At 39.4% G+C, this 20,096-nt stretch overlaps 1 protein-coding gene across 3 annotated transcripts in view; it reads right to left on the bottom strand.

Moving 5' to 3' along the window:
• CSMD3 (CUB and Sushi multiple domains 3) overlaps positions 1–19,673 on the bottom strand; it is a 1,381,373-nt gene extending 1,361,700 nt beyond the window's left edge. For all 3 annotated transcript variants that reach the window (XM_068983804.1, XM_068983805.1, XM_068983806.1), the window contains exon 1: positions 19,496–19,673. In XM_068983804.1, coding sequence (XP_068839905.1) covers positions 19,496–19,673 — 178 coding nt within the window. The remainder of the gene's footprint in view (positions 1–19,495) is intronic.
• Between the last annotated feature and the right edge of the window lie 423 nt (positions 19,674–20,096).

The following is a 20,096-nucleotide window of genomic DNA, read 5'->3' as shown; positions in this document are numbered from 1 at the left end:
TATTGATATTTCTCCCAGCAGGCTTGATTCCAGCTTGAGCTTCTCCTTCCAGCCCAGCTTTTCTCATGATGTGCTCTGCATATAAGTTAAATAAGCAGGGTGACAATATACAGCCTTGACATACTCCTTTCCCTATTTGGAATCAGTCTGTTGTTCCATGTCCAGTTCTAATTGTTGCTTCTTGACCTGCATACAGGTTTCTCAAGAGGCAGGTCAGGTAGTCTGGTATTCCCATCTCTTTCAGAATTTTCCACAGTTTATTGTGGTCCACATAATCAAAGGCTTTGACATAGTCAATAAAGCAGAAATAGATGTTTTTCTGGAACTCTCTTGCTTTTTCCATGATCCAGCAGATGTTGGCAATTTGGTCTCTGGTTCCTCTGCCTTTTCTAAAACCAGCTTGAACATCTGGAAGTTCACGGTTCACATATTGCTGAAGCCTGGCTTGGAGAGTTTTGAGCACTACTTTACTAGTGTGTGAGATGAGTGCAATTGTGTGGTAGTCTGAGCATTCTTTGTCATTGCCTTTCTTTGGGACTGGAATGAAAACTGACCTTTTCCAGTCCTGTGGCCACTGCTGAGTTTTCCAAATTTGCTGGCATATTGAGTGCAGCACTTTCACAGCATCATCTTTCAGGTTTTGAAATAGTTCAGCTGGAATTCTATCACCTCCACTATCTTTGTTTGTAATGATTCTTCCTAAGGCCCACTTGACTTCACATTCCAGGATGTCTGGCTCTAGGTGAGTGATCACACCATCGTGATTATCTGGGTTGTGAAGATTTTTTTTTATACAGTTCTTCTGTGTATTCTTGCCACCTCTTCTTAATATCTTCTGCTTCTTTTAGGTCTCTACTATTTCTGTCCTTTATTGTTCCCATCTTTGCATGAAATATTCCCTTGGTATCTCTAATTTTCTTGAAGAGATCTCTAGTCTTTCCCATTCTGTTGTTTTCCTCTATTTCTTTGCACTGATGGCTGAGGAAGGCTTTCTTCTCTCTCCTTGCTATTTTTTGGAACTCTGCCTTCAAAGGGATATATCTTTCCTTTACTCCTTTGCTTTTCACTTCTCTTTTCACAGCTATTTGTAAGACCTCCTCAGACAGCCATTTTGCTTTTTTGCATTTATTTTTCTTGAGGATGGTCTTGATTCCTGTCTCCTATACAATGTCATGAACCTCTGCCCATAGTTCATCAAGCACTCTGTCTATCAGATCTAGTCCCTTAAATCTATTTCTCACTTCCACTATAGAGTTATAAGGCATTTGATGTATATACTTCATATTTTATTTTTGTTTATTCAGTATCAACAAGATTTTGCTGACTGCATTTGGGGTTTAAAAAATACTGAAATGTATGTAATAGCTGTTTCTCAAAACAGCCTTCTCAGAACTTGTTACATAGGCAAAGATAACTAGCTGGAAACTCTGTGCCAGTCTATTTATATCGGTTTTCATGAAGTCTAGCTGTACATCTTACAGGTGGCTTCTCTGAGATTCTCTTTTGTATAAACAAGCCAGCTTGAGAGCTTCACCACTGCATTTTAAGCAAAGTCTATGTTACAGGGCCATATCATTATACAGTATTCAGTTCAGTCTCTCAGTTGTGTCTGAGTCTTTGCAACCCCATGGACTGCAGCATGCCAGGTCTCCATGTCCATCACCAACTCCCAGAGTTTACTCAAACTCATGTCCATTGAGTCAGTGATGCCATTCAACTGCCTCACATTCTGTCGTCCCCTTCTCCTCCAGCCTTTAATCTCTCTTAGCATCAGGGTCTTTTCAGATGAGTCAGTTCTGCACATCAGGTGGCCAAAGTATTGGAGTTTCAGCTTCAGTATCAGTCCTTCCAATGAATATTCAGGACTGATCTCCTTTAGGATGGACTGTTTGGATCTCCTTGCAGTCCAAGGGAATCTCAAGAGTCTTTTCCAACACTACAGTCCAAAAGCGTCAATTCTTCAGCACTCAGCTTTCTTTATAGTTCAACTCTCACATCCATACATGACTATGGAAAAAACCATAGCTTTGACTAGACAGACCTTTTTTGGCAAAGTAATATCACTGCTTTTTACTATACTGTCCAGGTCGGTCATAACTTTTCTTCCAAGGATCAAGCGTCTTTTAATTTCATGGCTGCAGTCACCATCCGCAGTGATTTTGGGCGCCCCCCCCAAAAAAAAAGTCTGTCACTCTTTCCACTGTTTCCCCATCTAGGTGCCATAAAGTGATGGGACATTATATAGTATGTGAATTGCCAATAACTGCTTGAAAGAAACAGACTGGAACTTAAGAAGGAAAAACCAAATGAATGGAAAGGCACTGCAGATTTGTATGTTTGTGAAATATAGTTTTGAGAAATATAAAGGGACCACACTTTTCTTTGTTAAGTTAAAGAAAGGGAGGATCTTAGATGTGGGTTTTGGAAGGTTTATGGAACCAATTCAGCATATCGTGCAAATTATCTTCCATGTATTAGCATGGAATTTCAATACATGAAGCTAAATGGAGAGTGTATGTATTGTGGAGAGTGTTAGAAATTTACTGTGGTGTACATAGGAATCCTTCCTTTAATTGCACCAAGTTGAGTAAAGCAATTGATATTACCCAAAGCCTTTTCATCTCAAGCTGTTTTTTTTTTTTTTTTTACTGGATTGTTATTTATTTTTTTAATTTAAATTTATTCATTTTAATTGGAGGCTAATTACTTTACAATATTGTATTGGTTTTGCCATACATCAACATGAATCTGCCATGGGTGTACACGTGTTCCCCATCCTGAACTCTTCTCCCTCCTCCCTCCCCATACCATCCCTCTGGGTCATCCCAGTGCACCAGCCCCGAGCATCCTGTATCATGCATCGAACCTGGACAGGCAATTTGTTTCACATATTTTATACATGTTTCAATGCCATTCTCCCAAATCGTCTCACCCTCGCCCTCTCCCACAGAGTCCAAAAGACTGTTCTATACAGCTGTGTCTCTTTTGATGTCTCACATAGAAAGATGCTAACGGTAATCATCTCAAGCTTTTAAATTTACTTTTTTTTTTTTTGCTAAAGTAATCAGAGTGTAATGAATTTACATAGACAATAGACATGTTTAGTTTTGGTCTTACATTAATTGTTGATATTTTAAAAAATAGAAATAAAAAATTAATATTTGCTGTATTAATAAATATTAAATCTGATTTCTTACACATTAAATCATTAGGTCACAAAGAAGTGAGAATTTGAAAAGGGAAAGGAAGATGGCAATTGTGAAGTAGGATGTTGATACAAATATTAATATTAAAATAATATGAATCATCAAAGAATTCAACATGAGGGGAATGAGGAAAATATAAAATGCAAGATAAATTTGATGAATGTCTTAATCTTGTAAAGATACATCATTCTACTTAACTCCTATGTAGCAAAATTGTCATTGATCCAATGCCAGCATTTCATCAAATGACTGCATTTCAGTATAACCCTTCAGTGATCCTTCTATTGCTCTTTAAATCACAGATCAAAAAACAAAGCAAAACAAAACATAATCTACTTACTGAAACACTGTTTTCCCAATACACATAAGTCTCCAATAAAGATGCAAAAATAAGAATTAAAAAACTATGACAGAATCTGTTATAGTTATACTTATTTATTTTACCTTTTGCATGTGTTGACCTTGATAAGTTAGTTCAAGGCTTATTTCATGTCAAATACTAAATGAAGGGACAGAGATACAAACTGAAATTTAAAAGTAGTAGGAAGCCTGTGAGGAGTTCTGAAGCAGGAACAATGGAACAAAGAATGACTAAGAAGCACTATTTTCTGATCACAAACTATTTTATAAATGTACAAACACTGTTACAAAACTTCATGTAGAATCTTAATTAATACTGGAAAAAGTAGTTAATGTAAGTTCACTGGACAGATGGGAGTCAATAAATATTTTAACTGAAAATTGCAAGGGAAAATTAGATTACAAAATGATACCTATTTGACAATTTCAAACAATATTTGTAGGGTATTAATACTTACCTGTGATAGGATAAAGACAATGCATAGAATGTGTAAATAAAGGTTCTTTCACCTTCATCAAGAGGCAAACAAACTTGCTACATTGATATTTCATGATAAAAGAATCATAGAAGAACTAAACAATTTCACCGTTTTCTTTGGTATTATGTTCACATAAATCCTCCTTCACTATGAAGACTGTCTACTTCTAGGTAGTGACTAGATTTTCCTCTTTATAAATTGTCTAAGGCAAGGGTATGACAAACACAGGCCTTCCATAAATGATTGATGGCTGAAGGATAAGTCTCAGAACTGATATATAAGTTACTGGTTCTTACTGTGGAAATAAAATATACTGACCACTTTATCTTTTACAACTCCTAACTTAAACTGTGTTAATATAATAATATTTGATACAAAATCATACTGTTTTAATGAAAGGTGTAATAAACCAAACTTGACTTAACAACAACAACAACAACAACAACAAAAGATAGAAACACCTAAATATTTATATGAAAAAGCAAAAGGTGTCAAACATCTTACAATTTCTTTTGAGGCCTTTAGAATTTTGCTTTTGAAAGAATGACATAATTAGTCTTTCTAAGATGGGCAGATTGCAATAAACTATGCAATGACATGTGAAAAGTAGTGAGCTTCAAAACACTGAAAAATGACTGATTCCTAAGGACTTAACACATTGGTAATATTTAAAAATTCAGCTCAAAATGTCATTTATGATTTTCATCCATTAATATATTAATGAACACTGCCAGACTAACACAGATATTAAAGATTTCCTAGCAGTTTGCCATAAAATTGATTTTAAGAGTTTTTATTTGACCTCCTTTAAAAACGTTTAAAAGATAAAAGGGCACTCAAGTACTAATAGAATTCATAGATGAAAGTTTTTTTAGGCCATGAAAAGAGTACTGAACATTCATACAGGCAAAAATGGGCCTGTCAACATTTCTGTTGCAAACTTCATTTAAGAGGTCTTATCATCTTCATCATCTTATAAACTATTAAGCTAGAAGTTGGCATACAAATTAGCAGCCTGGATGCAAATTTGTTTACAAAATCATTTGAATCAGTTAGTTATTTTGATTTAGACATCAGCTAGAAACCATTAAGTCAGGGTTTCTCTATATGTGTGAACACTGAGTAAATATTTTGTCTAGTCTGCATGGTTCAGTTAGAGCACACAGCCAATAAATTCAAGGTACTGTGTTTTAGCTCCAGGAGATTCAGTTGTGTTTATTATCCCTGTTCTCCTAAATTTGATTTATTATCTCACAAATGCAGCTTTTAGCAACACAGAGCTCATTATTAGAACATACAGATAGATCAGCATAATTTAATTACCAACATTTGAGGGGAATTATAAATTACACCTTCAATAACAGATTCAGAGAAATCATTCATTCTTTTATAAGCCTCAGTGTGCATGCATGCTCAGTCATGTCTAACTCTTTGTGATCCTATGAACTGTAGCCCGCCAGGCTTCTCTGTTCTTGGAATTTTCCAGGGAAGAATACTGGAGTGGCTTGCCATTTCCTGCTCCAGAAGATCTTCCCAATCCAGGGACTGAACCCATGCCTCCAGCATCTTCTGCATTGGCACACCCATTCTTTACCACTGACCCATCTGGGAAGCCCATCTGTGTATAAAAATATAGTTTAAATATCAAAAACAAAGCCATTACTAAAAATTACAATTCAGATCAGTGCAGTCGCTCAGTTGAGTCCGACTCTTTGTGACTCATGAATCGCAGCACACAAGGCCTCGCTGTCCATCACCAACTCTTGGAGTTCACCCAAACCCGTATCCATCGACTTGGTGATGCCATCCAACCATCTCATCCTCTGTCATCTGCTTCTCCTCCTGCCCTCAATCTTTCCCAGCATCAGTGTCTTTTCAACTGAGTCAGCTCTTCGCATGAGGTGGCCAAAATATTGGAGTTTCAGCTTCAACATCATCTTTCCAAAGAACACCTAGGATTGATCGCCTTAAGGATGGACTGGTTGGATCTCCTTGCAGTCCAAGGGACTCTCAAGAGTCTTCTCCAACACCACAGTTCAAAAGCATCAATTCTTTGGCACTCAGCTTTCTTTATAGTCCAACTCTCACATCCAAACATGACTACTGGAAAGACCATAGCCTTGACTAGACGGACCTTTGTTGGCAAAGTAATGTCTCTGCTTTTTAATATGCTGTCTAGGGTGCTCATAACTTTTCTTCCAAGGAGTAAGCATCTTTTAATTTCACGGCTACAATCACCATTTGCAGTGATTTTAGAGCCCCCCAAAATGAAGACAGCCACTGTTTCCACTGTTTCCCCATCTATTTGCCATGAAGTGATGGGACCAGATACCATGATGTTAGTTTTCTGAATGTTGAGTTTTAAGAAAACTTTTTCACTCTCCTCTTTCACTTTCATCTAGAGGCTCTTTAGTTCTTCACTTTCTGCCATAAGGATGGTGCTGTCTGTATATCTGAGGTTATTGATATTTCTCCCGGCAATCGTGATTCCAGCTTGTGCTTCCTCCAGCCCAGCATTTCTCATATAAGTTAAATAAGCAGGATGACAATATACAGCCTTGATGTACTCCTTTTCCTATCTGGAACCATTCTGTTATTCCACGTCCAGTTCTAACTGTTGCCTCCTAACCTGCATACAGGTTTCTCAAGAGGTAGGTCAGGTGGTCTGGTATTCCCATCTCTTTCAGAATTTTCCACAGTTTATTTTGTTCCACATAATCAAAGGCTTTGGCATAGTCAATAAAGCAGAAATAGATGTCTTTCTGGAACTCTCTTGCTTTTTCAATGATCCAGCAGATATTGGCAATTTAATTTCTGGTTCATCTGCCTTTTCTAAAACCAGCTTGAACATCTGGAAGTTCACAGTTCACGTATTGCTGAAGCCTGGCTTGGAGAATTTTGAACATTATTTTACCAGTGTGTGAAATGAGTGCAATTGTGCAGTAGTCTGAGCATTCTTTGGCATTGCTTTTCTTTGAGATTGGAATGCAAACTGACCTTTTCCAGTCCTGTGGCCACTCCTGAGTTTTCCAGATTTGCTGGCATATTGATTGCAGCACTTTCACAGCATCATCTTTCAGGATTTGAAATAGCTCAATTTGTATTCCATCACCTCCACTAGCTTTGTTTGTAATGATTCTTCCTAAGGCCCACTTGACTTCACATTCCAGGATGTCTGGCTCTAGGTGAGTGATTATACAATCGTGACTATCTGGGTCATGAAGATCTTTTTTATACAGTTTTTCTGTGTATTCTTGCCAACTCTTAATATCTTCTGCTTCTTTTAGGTCCCTACCATTTTTGTCCTTTATTTTGCCCATCTTTGCATAAAATATTCCCTTGGTATCTCTAATTTTCTTGAAGAGATCTCTAGTCTTTCCCATTTTATTGTTTTCCTCTATTTCTTTGCACTGATCGTGAGGAAGGCTTTCTTATATATCCTTTCTATTCTTTGGAACTCTTCATTCAAATGGGTATAGCTTTCCTTTTCTCCTTTGTTTTTCTCTTCCCTTCTTTTTACAGCTATTTGTAAGGCCTCCTCAGACAGCCATTTTGCTTTTTTGCATTTTTCTTTTTTGAGGATGGTCTTGATTCCTGTCTCCTGTACAATGTCACGAACCTCTTATCTATAGTTCATCAGGCACTCTGTCTATCAGATCTAGTCCCTTAAATCTATTTCTCACTTCCACTGTGAAGTTAAAGTCTTTTAACAGCATCTTTTTATGCTTTATTAGAGTAACAATGAAGTAGACTCATTTTAACTTCTCTATATTAAAACACTCATAATAAAATATAACTTAAAATTTTATTTTTTTACTGACTCAGTTGATGAACCCAGGTACCAATGGATAAAGAATCCACCTGCAATTCAAGAAACACAGGAGACCCAGGTTCGATCCAAGGGTCAGGAAGACAACCTGGAGAAGAAAATGGCAACCCACTCCAGTATTCTTGCCTGAAAAATCCTATGGACAGTGGAACCTGGCAGGCTGCAGCCCAAAGGGTCACAAAGAGTCAGACATGATGAGTGACTAAGCATGTAAGCATTCAAAATGAAACTTAAAAACATTTTCCTTCATATCTCTCTCTAATCAGATAACCCTCAGAGTGTGAAAAAAAACAACAAAAAAAAGCTATTCACCATAGAAAACTAAACTAGATATTTTAGAAAATAGATTAATATCAATAAAATAATTTTCATTGTTTAAAACTGTTAAAACTGGTTAAAACTGTTAATTTTATTAAGTAGATGTGAACATATAAGCAAATGGCTAATGGGATGTGAACAAGCTCAAGAAAAAGGCATTTTAATTAACAGTCTTTTTTTTTTCCCTTCACCAAGCTCATGAAAACAAAAATGTCAATTCAGTTTGGGACTTAAACTTTCAATAGACTAAAGTGAGTTATTACAGTAGGATCATTTTTAAAGTGGAGATCCTTGGCTGACTATTAGTCAATTCTAATCATTTAATAAAATTCTGGAATATATAATTGCGGAAATAGACTTGGAGACCAATTGTATGTGTAACAATCAGGTAAAATGTGTAACAATTCAGGTAAAAGACCTGAATTTTGGCAACCATGGAGAAATTTATACCTAGCTGTTCTAAGATGCAAAACTATTTAAAATAACAATGTCCCAAATAAATTGTCCAATGTTATAAATATATTCTATGGGTAATCATGTGAGGGCATTGTCAGGCTATCTGAACTTTAACACTGAAAATATAGGTTTAAATGACATCTCTAAGAATACACTAACAAATTTTCAATATTGCAAGTAGAAAAAAACAAGTATATATTTATATTGAGACAGTCTAAAGTTCAGAAAGTATTTAAGTACAATAATACTTCTGTTGCATATAAAAGTATATTTTATCACCTTCAAAGGAAAATGTAATGCTAATTTTGAGTGCTTAAGTATAATTTAATGCATACATATATATATTTCTTTTTTAGACAAGATATAATCTCAATGCCACCATTTAATTTATAGTTAATCCTTAGATGGCATGTTAAGATTCTCATTTACCAGTATTATTACACTCATGTATCTGAGTCACCTTACACAATTACTTCAGGAAATATTATTTTGAGCCTGGTCAGGATTTGGTCATAGGCACAGTGGTCTCTCCTCTCAAGTATCTTTATTTCATAAACAAAGATATGTGTTCGATCCCCAGGTCAGGAAGATCCCCTGGAGAAGGACATGGCAACCCACTCCAGTATTCTTGTCTGGGGAATCCTATGGACAAAGGTGCCAGGCAGCTTAAAATCCATGAGGTCACAGAGAGCTGGACATGACTAAAGTGACTTAGCATACATATAAAGGCAGTACCCAATAAAGAGAAGAGCTACCCTGGTAGCTCAGCTGGTAAAGAATCCGCCTGCATTGTGGGAGTCCTGAGTTCAACCCCTGGGTTGAGAAGATTCACTGGAGAAGGGCATGGCAGCCCAGTCCAGTATTCTTGCCTAGAGAAATCCCCATGGACAGAGGAGCCTGGTGGGCTGAAGTCCACTGGGTTGCAAAGAGTCCTAGATGACTGATCGACAAAGCACAGCAATAAAAAGAAACCTGTTGGACAGAGAACTGAAGGACTATTTTGCATTCTATTGTGTGGCAAATCTCTTCATTTCTCAGAACAGTCTGCTCATTATGTGAAGATGTACACCTACATGTGCACTTTTAACTAGGATGTAATTATGGTAGGAAGTAGAGCAAGGGGATGAAGCTTGGGTAGGAATGTTCTTTTAAAAAGCACCTTCCCATACCCCCACACATAAATCTAATGCACATTCTCTGACTATTAGACAGACACTAGACAAGTTAGTTATAAGAGTTTTCCCATCCTTAAAGTCTGTAGAACTAAATGGAAGATTAAGGTACCAAATTTATTTGCCAGGGCTTATGGTACTAGTGAAGTGAAGTGAAGTCGCTCAGTCGTGTCCGACTCTTGCAACTCCATGGACTGTAGCCTACCAGGCTTCTCCATCCATGGGATTTTCCAGGCAAGAATACTGGAGTGGGTTGCCATGTCCTTCTACTGGTAAATAATATTATGCCCACATATTTTATATGTGAAGTCCATAAATTCATTTACATTCATAAATGTTAAAATTTTACTCAGGAGCACTGGGTTAAAATCTAAGTAATATATGTTTTGATTTTTTTTCTTGTCCTTAATGCACTAAACAGCTTTTTGTCTTATAGTGACATATTTGACTTATGCATTGTTCCTTTGTTTCACTTACTGTGTATGATGTATGGGAAAACCAATACAGTATTGTAAAGTAAAATTTTAAAAAAAAACTGAAAAATAGCACAACCATTACAGAATAATTAAGAGAGTATTATAGAATAATTAAGAGAGTAAAGTTGGGCAAGTTAAGTAAAGATGTTGAAAACTACAAGACTGAGAAGTTGCTTATTACATACAATGTGATATATATATATATATACACACATGGATATTAACATTAGGCTATCTTTTAAGTTAAATTGTCAATATTTCAGTTTTTCTCAAAAAAAATGAAGAGATTTAATTAGCAACTTGGTCATTTATAGTTTTATTGTTTAATGAGTCTATGAACTTATGAATCTATTATCCAACCACTAGCTAAACAACAATCCTGGAAAGTCATTGCACCTCTCTGGCCCCAGGAAATGTGGATAATTTATGAATGGAGATAATAATCTATATGTAGGAGATAACAGCTATCTCACAAGATGCTTTGTTAGAATTCTAAGCAAGAAAAAGAGAGAGAACCACTGTTTGAGATGCAGTTAACACACTCTATTTAAAGGGCTTAGCACAGAGCTTCTTGTGGTTCAAATTTTATGCAGTAAATGCACATGCCTATTTTGATACCATTTCTCCCGACATAATAACATCTTATATCCTCTCTATATATGAAGTGTGTTTCCTAGATGGCTTAGTGGTAAAGAATCTGCTTGCCAATGCATGAGACAAAAGAGACATGGGTTCAGTCTCTGGGTTGGGAAGATCCCCTGGAGTTGGAAATGGCAACCTGCTCCAGTATTCTTACCTGGAGAATTCTCTGGTGGACTACAGTCCATGGGGTCACAAAGAGTCAGATATGCCTGAGCACACATTCTTTCACATACATGAAGCACCTCTGAGCATTCTGGAATCTTGTATAATCTGATGGACTTGTACAAACTAAGCATAGCTGTTGTTTTTCAGTTGTTTAAAAGCTAACAAATTCACTTCTGAGAGTCTATTTCCATTTATAAATTTCCTTTCAAAATGGTATGCAACTGCATTTCTTAAACTGTCATAGTTTAAAAAAAAGAATGCTTACCATTACTTTAAACTATGGAATAAAAAAAATTCCTTAAAATTTGCTAACATAGAACAAAGGAAATAAGAACTTTATAATCTTGAACATTACAAACTCAGCTTTTCAGAGAATCACTCATTACTTTTTATGTAATTCAATCACTTTCTGAACTTGTAAGCACTTCAAATTTAGCAACATTCATTATTTTGGAAATTTTACTCCCATATCTTGAAGATACCTTAGAGAAATATCACATACTACTAAAACTGAAGATAGCCCTTCAGATTATTGATTGTTTTTACAATTTTAATTTATAAAATATACTATGTATAGTATATTTATACACTATAAATTTATAAAATATACTATTTATATATTTATAAAATATACTATTACTTCTGTGGTAGAATTTTACATGATACCACATCTTATTTAGATCATGTGAGAGAAATGTGCAAATGTAAATGCAGATGAGAGAGAATGCATACATCTTATGTTAATATGATATAAATATATAAAACCATGAATAAAATAAATTAGGAACAGATTTTCTAGATTTAAAAGTCTTTAAATAAGAAATTATGTCTAGATTATGGGAAGAAATAAATAAGAAGTGGATTTTTAAGTACTATCCCTCTAAGTTCTTTGAAAAAGTGAAAGTGTTAGTCACTCAGTCGTGTCTGACAATTTGTGATCCCATAGACTGTAGGTTCCTCTGTTTATGGAATTTTCCAGGCAAGAATAATGGAGTGGGTTGCCATTCCCTTCTCCAGGGGATCTTTCTGACCCAGGAATCTAAGTTCTTTATAAGGCTAAAAAACAGTCCTCTGATTTTGTTTTTACAACCATGTAATGTCAAAAGTAGACTTGAATATATGATGATTTCATTTGGTGTACATATTATAATAGTTTAAGAAAATATTTTCATTCCAAAATTGTTTATTTTTGTCTTTTACAAAATGAGTAGTTAGCATAAAAAAATACCATAAAAACATATAGTCACTAGTATTCTTCTATGGTACTAATTGGCATATGGTTCTCAAATATTAGATTTGTGATTGTCTTCATTGGTGCCATTTCGGAAAATTCTGTAGTAGAATTGATAAGGTACAGTAGAAATAGAGTTGAACATGAACTTGAAAGCTCAATGATCTAGTCTCAATTCTGGAGTTATTTATATTTTTAACCTAGTGAAAAATACATTTATCCTTTCTAGACATGAGCATTTATTGTATAAAATATAAGCAGTGAACTAGCTGGTATGTAAGAACTCTTCCAGCCCTGTAAGTACCATGGATTTGTAACAAGATGAATTAACAAATTCATGTAAGTACATTAGTGAATCAATATTAAAATAAATCAGTATTGGAATACAACAAATGAAATTAGCCTAGGAGTAGGAGTAACATATTTAAGCTATGATTCTGCCCCTGATTCATAAAGCCAGCACCTGGATTAACTGTGTAAAGGTGATAAGCAGAAATTTCAGTGTTTCTCAATATATAATAGCCTGGGAACTTATCCAAAGTGAAATAATAGCTAGAGAGAAGATGCTATATTTTTTATTTACTGTGGTGGACACGTTAGGGCTGGTAATGTTAGGGATGAAGTGTGTGAGATTCACACACTTTGTGCATGGAAATGTATTTTAATAACAGTGATGATAGCTCCTAGTGTCAGGCACTATATATGTTGCATGCATAATCTTTCTACTGAAATTCTAATTTCCTTTTTAATAGATAATGAAAATGAATGTTAGGAAAACTGAGTTGCTAGTACAAAGATAGTTGCTGGCAGGTTTTTTTTTTTTTTTTCCTGCTTCAGGTCTTGATGGCTCCAGAGTACTTGCTTTAGTGCTTTAGTGTTTCTCAAACTTTACAGCACATCAGAATTACCTGGATGACTTGTTATAAACACCTATGTGGGTGTCCAACTACTAGGGCATCTCTTTCAATAGGCCTGGGGTAAGAGTCTGAGAATTCATATTTCAACAAGTTTCCAAAGGATGCTACTTGTTGAGGAACATTTTGAAATCACTGCTGTGCAATCTTTTTGAGCGAATAGAAAATTTTGTCATATCTAATGACACAGGATTATCATTGATATTCTTGTTTTCCAGTTACAAGGTACATGACGCATTTGATAATCCTATAAATTTTGACTTTTTAGAGGTTTCAGATTGGCTTTTGGATGACAGCTTGTGATTATATAAAAAAGTATTAATCCTTAAGAATCTTTAGTTAGCACCAAGCTATAGCTTAGCAAAGGTGTGATAGCACGAATGCATTTTATAGCAGTAAGATTAGAGGCTTGAAAGAAAGAAAGATGATAACTAGCATTGAGACCATGAATACTGGAAGGTATTCAACAAATTGATTTTTCTCAGTGGCATTCCTGTAAAAGTGATATTCCTGATGAGAATGAGGGCCTTCCAAGGGGTCTAATTCCGAGAAAATCTTGTAGACTTGGAGATTTATCTCCCTGGAAAGTACCATGAATCACCCCACCTGCTCACTTTGAAAGAGAAAAGATAAATGGATAATGACTTTATCTGTTCTACCAGATCTCATCCGAAATCCAAATTAAAACTGCCACTGTATGTATAAACTACATACCACTTTGTATTATGAGTAAGGGCTATGGGAAAAAGAGACAGAAAAAGAAGCTATGTTTTAATGTATATAGAGTGAAAATAAAATGACCTTATTGGCAACTCAGGCATTTTTTGCTAATCTTTTGGTTTGCAGTCATTTTGCTTATAATCTCTCCAACACTGAAAATTGGAATTCAAAGTACAAGATGGCATATTTTCTCAAATAGTCATGTTACTTGAAGTAACAGTTTCCTCACCAGACATGTTGCTTGAGGCTTCAAAGTTATTTTCCAAGCTGGACAAAACACTGAAAGTATTTAATATCCTGAAGCCTTTTCTGGAGACTGTGATATTAAGTAGAAGAAAGTTAAACTTTCAGGACATCAAGGAGAAGTATGTTTGGAGATGTAGGAAAGAAAGTTTAGCTGCTTTCATTTAGTGTTTGAGACTAGACAGGTATTTTAGCATTAGAGGTTGTTTCTATATGTGTGCAAGGGCATCATTAATGGCTACCTTTCTTACTTTTTGTTTTATCAGATGTCACTTATGCCAGAGCTTGCCACTTTTAAAATCCTATATTGATGCCACTTGCTACTGCTTTATTTCAATATTTTACTGTTTCTGCAGACAGTAAATTGTGTGTTCAGGGAAAAGATGTGTACCCCACATCTATTCAGCTATCCCATAAATAGTAATACTAATTAATATCATGAACAGTAATAACTACTGAAAGGAAACCTGTGCTCCTGGAGTATATAATCTATTGAGTAAATTCTATCCCTTTTCTCCTTGAACGATCTTAAAGGAGCTGCCATCAGGTTTTCCACAGCCTGAAACCTGCTCCTTAATCATTTCTGCTCACACACTCACTCTTCTACATGGGCTTAGAGCAGCCCCCACGTCCTCCCCAAACCCCTCAATACCAAAAGATTCTGGAAATACGGGGCTGCAAAATGACACTTTAGAAGGATTTTAACTGGTAACTAACTGTCCAGGGAAAGTTCAGGTCAGAATTCTGTGAGGCTACTGAAGCCTTTTGAGGACGGTAAATTGGATTGACTTAGCAACTCGGTGGTGCAAAGCCTCCCCAAAGGCGCCGTGTTCAAGGAGAAGGGAAATCGCCGGGCTGGCTGAATTTATCTTTCTTTCTTTGGTTGTTCTGCTTCGTATTATTCTGCAGTGAGCTGAAATCTCCTTTCCTGCCGCGCTTTCACCCCTCAGCTGGCCTCTCCTGCCGGGCGGGAAGAGGACCCCAGGACAACTCTGCGCTTTCCCCGGGGATCCAACAGAACCCTGCGGCGTTCCAGTCCTGGGACTGCCTCTTGCTTGCTTTCCCCCCAGCGTCAGAGCAGGGAAGGGGTTGAAGGGGATAGAAGAGGGGAATCAACCCCCGTTACTCCTTCTCCGGTGAGTTTTTTGAACTCCCGAAGAGCCTGTTAGAGAAGTTGTTTTGGTGAGAGCAGCGCTGGGGTGGCTTGGGAAAACGGAGCTTTCTCTGTGCCTCCACCGGGACTCCTGACAGCAGTGGTCGCAGCACCACCGACCAGCTAGGGTCCGGAAACAGAAACACACATTGTGTAACCCGCCACCCTGTCCATCTCGGACACACACCCACACCTACCCTGGAGGCCTCCAGAAGGCTCCTCCGCCATGATCCATGTGGACTCCCCCTCCCAGCAACACACACACACACACACACACACACACACACACACACACACACACACACACACCCCGTCACAATCGCTAAAGGCCAAGTCAGGCATTCAATTCAACCTCAGTGGTCTATGAATATTTCGGGGAATCTGGTCTTCTAGAAGCAATAAAGTATTTCCAGAGAAACAGTTGGAGGGGAGGGCTACCTGACCAGACTGCAGCAAGCAGGACAAGGACCCCGACCCAAACAAGAAGGTTGTCTCTCAGCAGCTGACTCAGTCTTGTTAGATTCAGGGGAAGGGTTTTGATGGTGGCGGTGGCAGTGGGTGGCTATTTGTTGGATGCAGTTATTGGTTTGTAAAGACATTAACCCAACAGAACCATCTTTGTAAAGCTCTCTTGAGACCCGAGACTCGACAGAAATTTTGTTAACGATACTGATAGGTCAGACTATCGCCCTGAGGTCGGTCGGGAAAGTAAGAGTTATCAGACCCGGAGCTCAAGCCTGGGGCTGACACCTCCAGCGAGGCCACCCTGGGGTGGGCACAAGGTGCTACTGAGCGCTGCTGGTAGCTCTCCTCCTGCGTGGACACCGCGACCCTTGCCAGCACTAATTAACTGCGCGACAAGCTGCGAGCTGGGCTCTTCCCAAGAGCTCTGTGGCGGGAGTAATATCTCCTTGGAGTCCCAGAGCACGCAGAAACGCAGATCCTTCTAGAAGTCCGGGGGTCCAGCAAGGAGTCTTGAAAGCAGGCTCTAGTACAGGGTGGGGGTGTAGCATGCTAGCTCCCACCTGCTGTCCTCCGAGGTCAGTGCTTTCTGTACCTTCTCCCCCCGCCCCCCACTCCCCGCATGATTTGTGTGTTCCCCCGGGATCTCCCGAGGAGTGTGAGGAAGCACCCAGCCAGTGTTTGTTTACGTGGGCGGGACGTTTAAGCACGACTTGAAGATTCACATATTCTATCTGATTGAGACCTAAAACAGGCAGGCTGCAGCTGCAGGCTGCATTTCAGAAATCTCTGCTGCGTGTGTGTGTGTGTGTGTGTGTGTTTCAGCATGCATCAGCCTAAGGAGCCCCCACCCCGCCCCACCCCCCAATTTGGTGCCTTCCATAGCGTTTTATTTCAGATGACAACAGTGGAGATAAAACGCCCGGAGAGGGTTGCCTGTCTTTCCAATACCACTGGAGCGATTCAGGCCTACCACAGAAGCCCACTTTGTCTTCTACTCTGAGGCGATTTCTCCCACTGAGCCTCTTTGTCATTGCTGTCGCAGGCAGAGGTGAGATAGTAAAAGATGAAAAGTGTGGACAAAAGGTGGAATTCTCAAGGCCTGAGCTGTTTACCTGGAAAAGCACGTGCCACAGACTTCCTTAGCCCTAGCCCCAGATTAGAACCTGCAGAGCCCTTAGAAAGACTGCCCATTCCGAGCTTTCCCGTGGGCCTGGGAGACCGGAAGAAAAACACTGTGGAAGACAAAAGCGGTCGTAGACACTAGGGGGAAAGAACATTCAAGCTATTGCTGCGATCTTGGTTTTAGGAAAAGCCTTGAGACGTAGGTGGAATTAAAATAAAATAAGGAGAAGGGGAAGAAGAAGCAATCATAAAAACTGGCACCACTGGCAACCGGGAGTAAATCTAAAGAATATATCCTCTGTAAGTTTGTGTCTCAGAATCTGAAGACGGCATTCCAAGTTGTAAAATATAGGAAATGCCTTTCAAGTGGCAGATAAGTGACAATGAAGAACCTTATTATCATTAAAAAAAAATTAATGGTCCGTTGAAAATTGATTTTGGACAAGATCAAAGCAGAGTGTGAAACACCCCTTCTTCCCGATGTCCCCGAAACTGGAATGTATTGAGTGGACCGATTGTCTCAATCCAAAGTACAGGAGCTGGGAGTAGAGGAGAGGGGGGTGGTGGTGGTGGGGGGGGGGGGTGGTGTTTCTCATTTCCAGTTCCATTTAAACCAAACTGACGCGCCTTTGGTTTCTTAGGCGCGGCTTATCTGGGAAATATGGTAGGTCCGGGCAGCCGGGCTGTAATCGCAGGCTGCTGGGCTCTGGGTTTGTCAGCCTGGCATGCTCGACCAGCTTCGGAGACTCCCTCTTCCATCTGCCTCTCCAGTGTTTTGACTCAACAGGTATCGCATGAAAACTCGCATTTAACCCCCCGGTCATCTAGCAGGAGCCACCTCAACATTTTTTCCTGCCAGGAGCTGTCGCCGGCTCCTAGCCGCCAAACCCCAGGGCCATCCATTAACCGCCGGCTCCCAGTGGCAGGCGAGCTAAGCATAAATGCGAGGCTCGTCACACGTCGAGCCGGCGACGAGAGTCCCTTGTAAGCAACCCAAGACGCGTTTTGTGCACTAGGCTGTGTAGTTGCGCCCGTGGAGAACAAGCGTTTTGGCTCAAAGCTGCGCTGATGCTGGTGAGGGTCGGCAAAGGGGGGTGTCAAGCTCTAAGGAGCAGGTTAAGATTATAAGGCAGTTGATGCCACAGAGACCTGAGACGACTTCTTGGCATTTAGGAATGTCAATTAAAATTCGAGACATGTCGCGCATCATTGGTCCCTAATAGAGGGAGAGGTAACCCTTCCAGCTCCCTCCACCCAAAACATGAATTATCATTTCCACTGAATGCAAATAGACTGCTTTCTGTGGGGGGACAGCCAGCTGCAAGCTGGACAATAAACTGTTTCATAGAGACGCGGCCTGATTGCGGTTCAGAGAGACACTCCTTTACAAAGGAAGAAGCGTCCAGTTTGTGAGGACAGAGGTGGCGCGCCCGGGCCAACAGCTCCCCCCCCCCCCCCTCCGCCCACCCCCGACTTGAAACTAGCTTCACTGAAAACGACATCCGTCGCGTCTATGCGAGCTGCCATGAGTACGGGGAGGTGGTTGTTCAAAAATGATAGCATGAGTCATAGACACAGCCTGAGGTGGGTTTTTTTTTTTTTTTTTTTTTTTGCAGCAATTAATGGGCAGCAGGGCGCAGGAGAAGTTGTAGAACAGAGCTGGGAATCTATTTTCTCCCAGAGGACAGCTCTCCTTCCAATGATCCTGATTGTCCCTTGCCTTCCTGCTTAGGATTGAATTTTACATCTCACCCACCTCCTCCGCTTGTCTGTGCATGTGACACTCACTCTACCTGTCTGAACGCCGAGACTTGCTGGGGATTTTCTTTTTGGTCGTCAGCTAATGACTTTCCTCCTACCTTCATTCATCCCCAAAGGTACCTTGTTACACTTCCTGGCGTCTCAGACCGTTCAAAAGCCCCATTTTAAGCCAAACCTCTACCACAGGACCTAGGAAAGAGTCTCTATCATTTATCAATGCAAAAGAACCCACGTAGAAATAATTCACATATGTATGCACACATTCATGTTGGTTGGGGGTGGCGGGGTGGGGGGATTCTTGAAAGACCCTTGTGCCCTAATGCATTTAAAAGCAGCACCTTTCTAACATGTCGGTAACTTTCCTACCTGAAAGGGTTAAAAAGCATTTCCAGGAGCGTCTTTAATACAAATATTCCAACCAAAGGATCAAACCCCACTGATTTGACTAGAAATCAAGGTAACCCTCATCACCAAGAAAAGTCTTGCAGAGGAATTCTGCCTGGTATCCACTAGTTAGAGGCTATACGAACCAACTCACGTATTCGTTTGAGCATACTGCAAGAATATTTATTGAGCACAAGCTCAATCACTGCATTGAACGCCAAATCTGGCAAGCAAAATGCATTTCCTATCTGAGGGAGAAAAAGAGCTGTGAATCAACTCCTTCTTCAGTATTATCATGATGATTTTATCCGTGCAAATTGCAAAGTAAGCTACCCGTCTCTGGCGACAAGTCAGCTCACCTCCATCCAAAGCAGAGGGGACCCCAGAAAGCAAGCCTACCTTTCACACAAGACACCGTCAATAAAAAGACGAGGTTCCGGAACGTAAATCCACTTTTAATCCCCATTTTCTTCATCAGGATGAAGTCTAGGCGGCCACATTTAGCGCATTTTCTCGTGCCAGGCTCCCGGGGTTTGGATTCCTTCGATCGGCTTTCCCCTTTGCGGATCCCTTTCATATTATTCGCGAGCTCCTAATTCCTGCTCCTCAGCCCGGCGCAGTGGAGTTGTTGCTGTTGTTGGTGCGCGGTCACAGCTCGAAGTGAATGGTGTTTCTGGGATACCACAGCAACCTTGAAGAGGACTCAACCATCTCTCTCCAACGGGGGCACAAAGTCTCTGCTACTCTGGATTCTGCCTTTTCTTGTGCGTTTTTTTCCCCTCCACTAAAACCTACCTCAATTCTATCTCGTTATAGCAACCACCAGAAACCACTAGTAAGCCTCTTAAAGCCCAGCTCCTCTCTTTGACAAACTCGCCACAATATTTGAAATTAAGAGGTTTGATTTTTTTTCCCCCCGAACAGATCAATTCTGCCTCTAAAAGCAGCCCAAGAAATATTATGTTAGTGAGTTCTCCATTCCAGCCTGTGACTATAGAAA

The sequence above is a fragment of the Capricornis sumatraensis genome, chromosome 11 (genome assembly GCF_032405125.1).
Source record: "Capricornis sumatraensis isolate serow.1 chromosome 11, serow.2, whole genome shotgun sequence".
NCBI classification, from domain to species: Eukaryota; Metazoa; Chordata; class Mammalia; order Artiodactyla; family Bovidae; genus Capricornis; species Capricornis sumatraensis.
The sequence above is the reverse complement of the archived record's forward strand: the minus strand, read 5'-3'. Positions and strand labels throughout refer to the sequence as shown.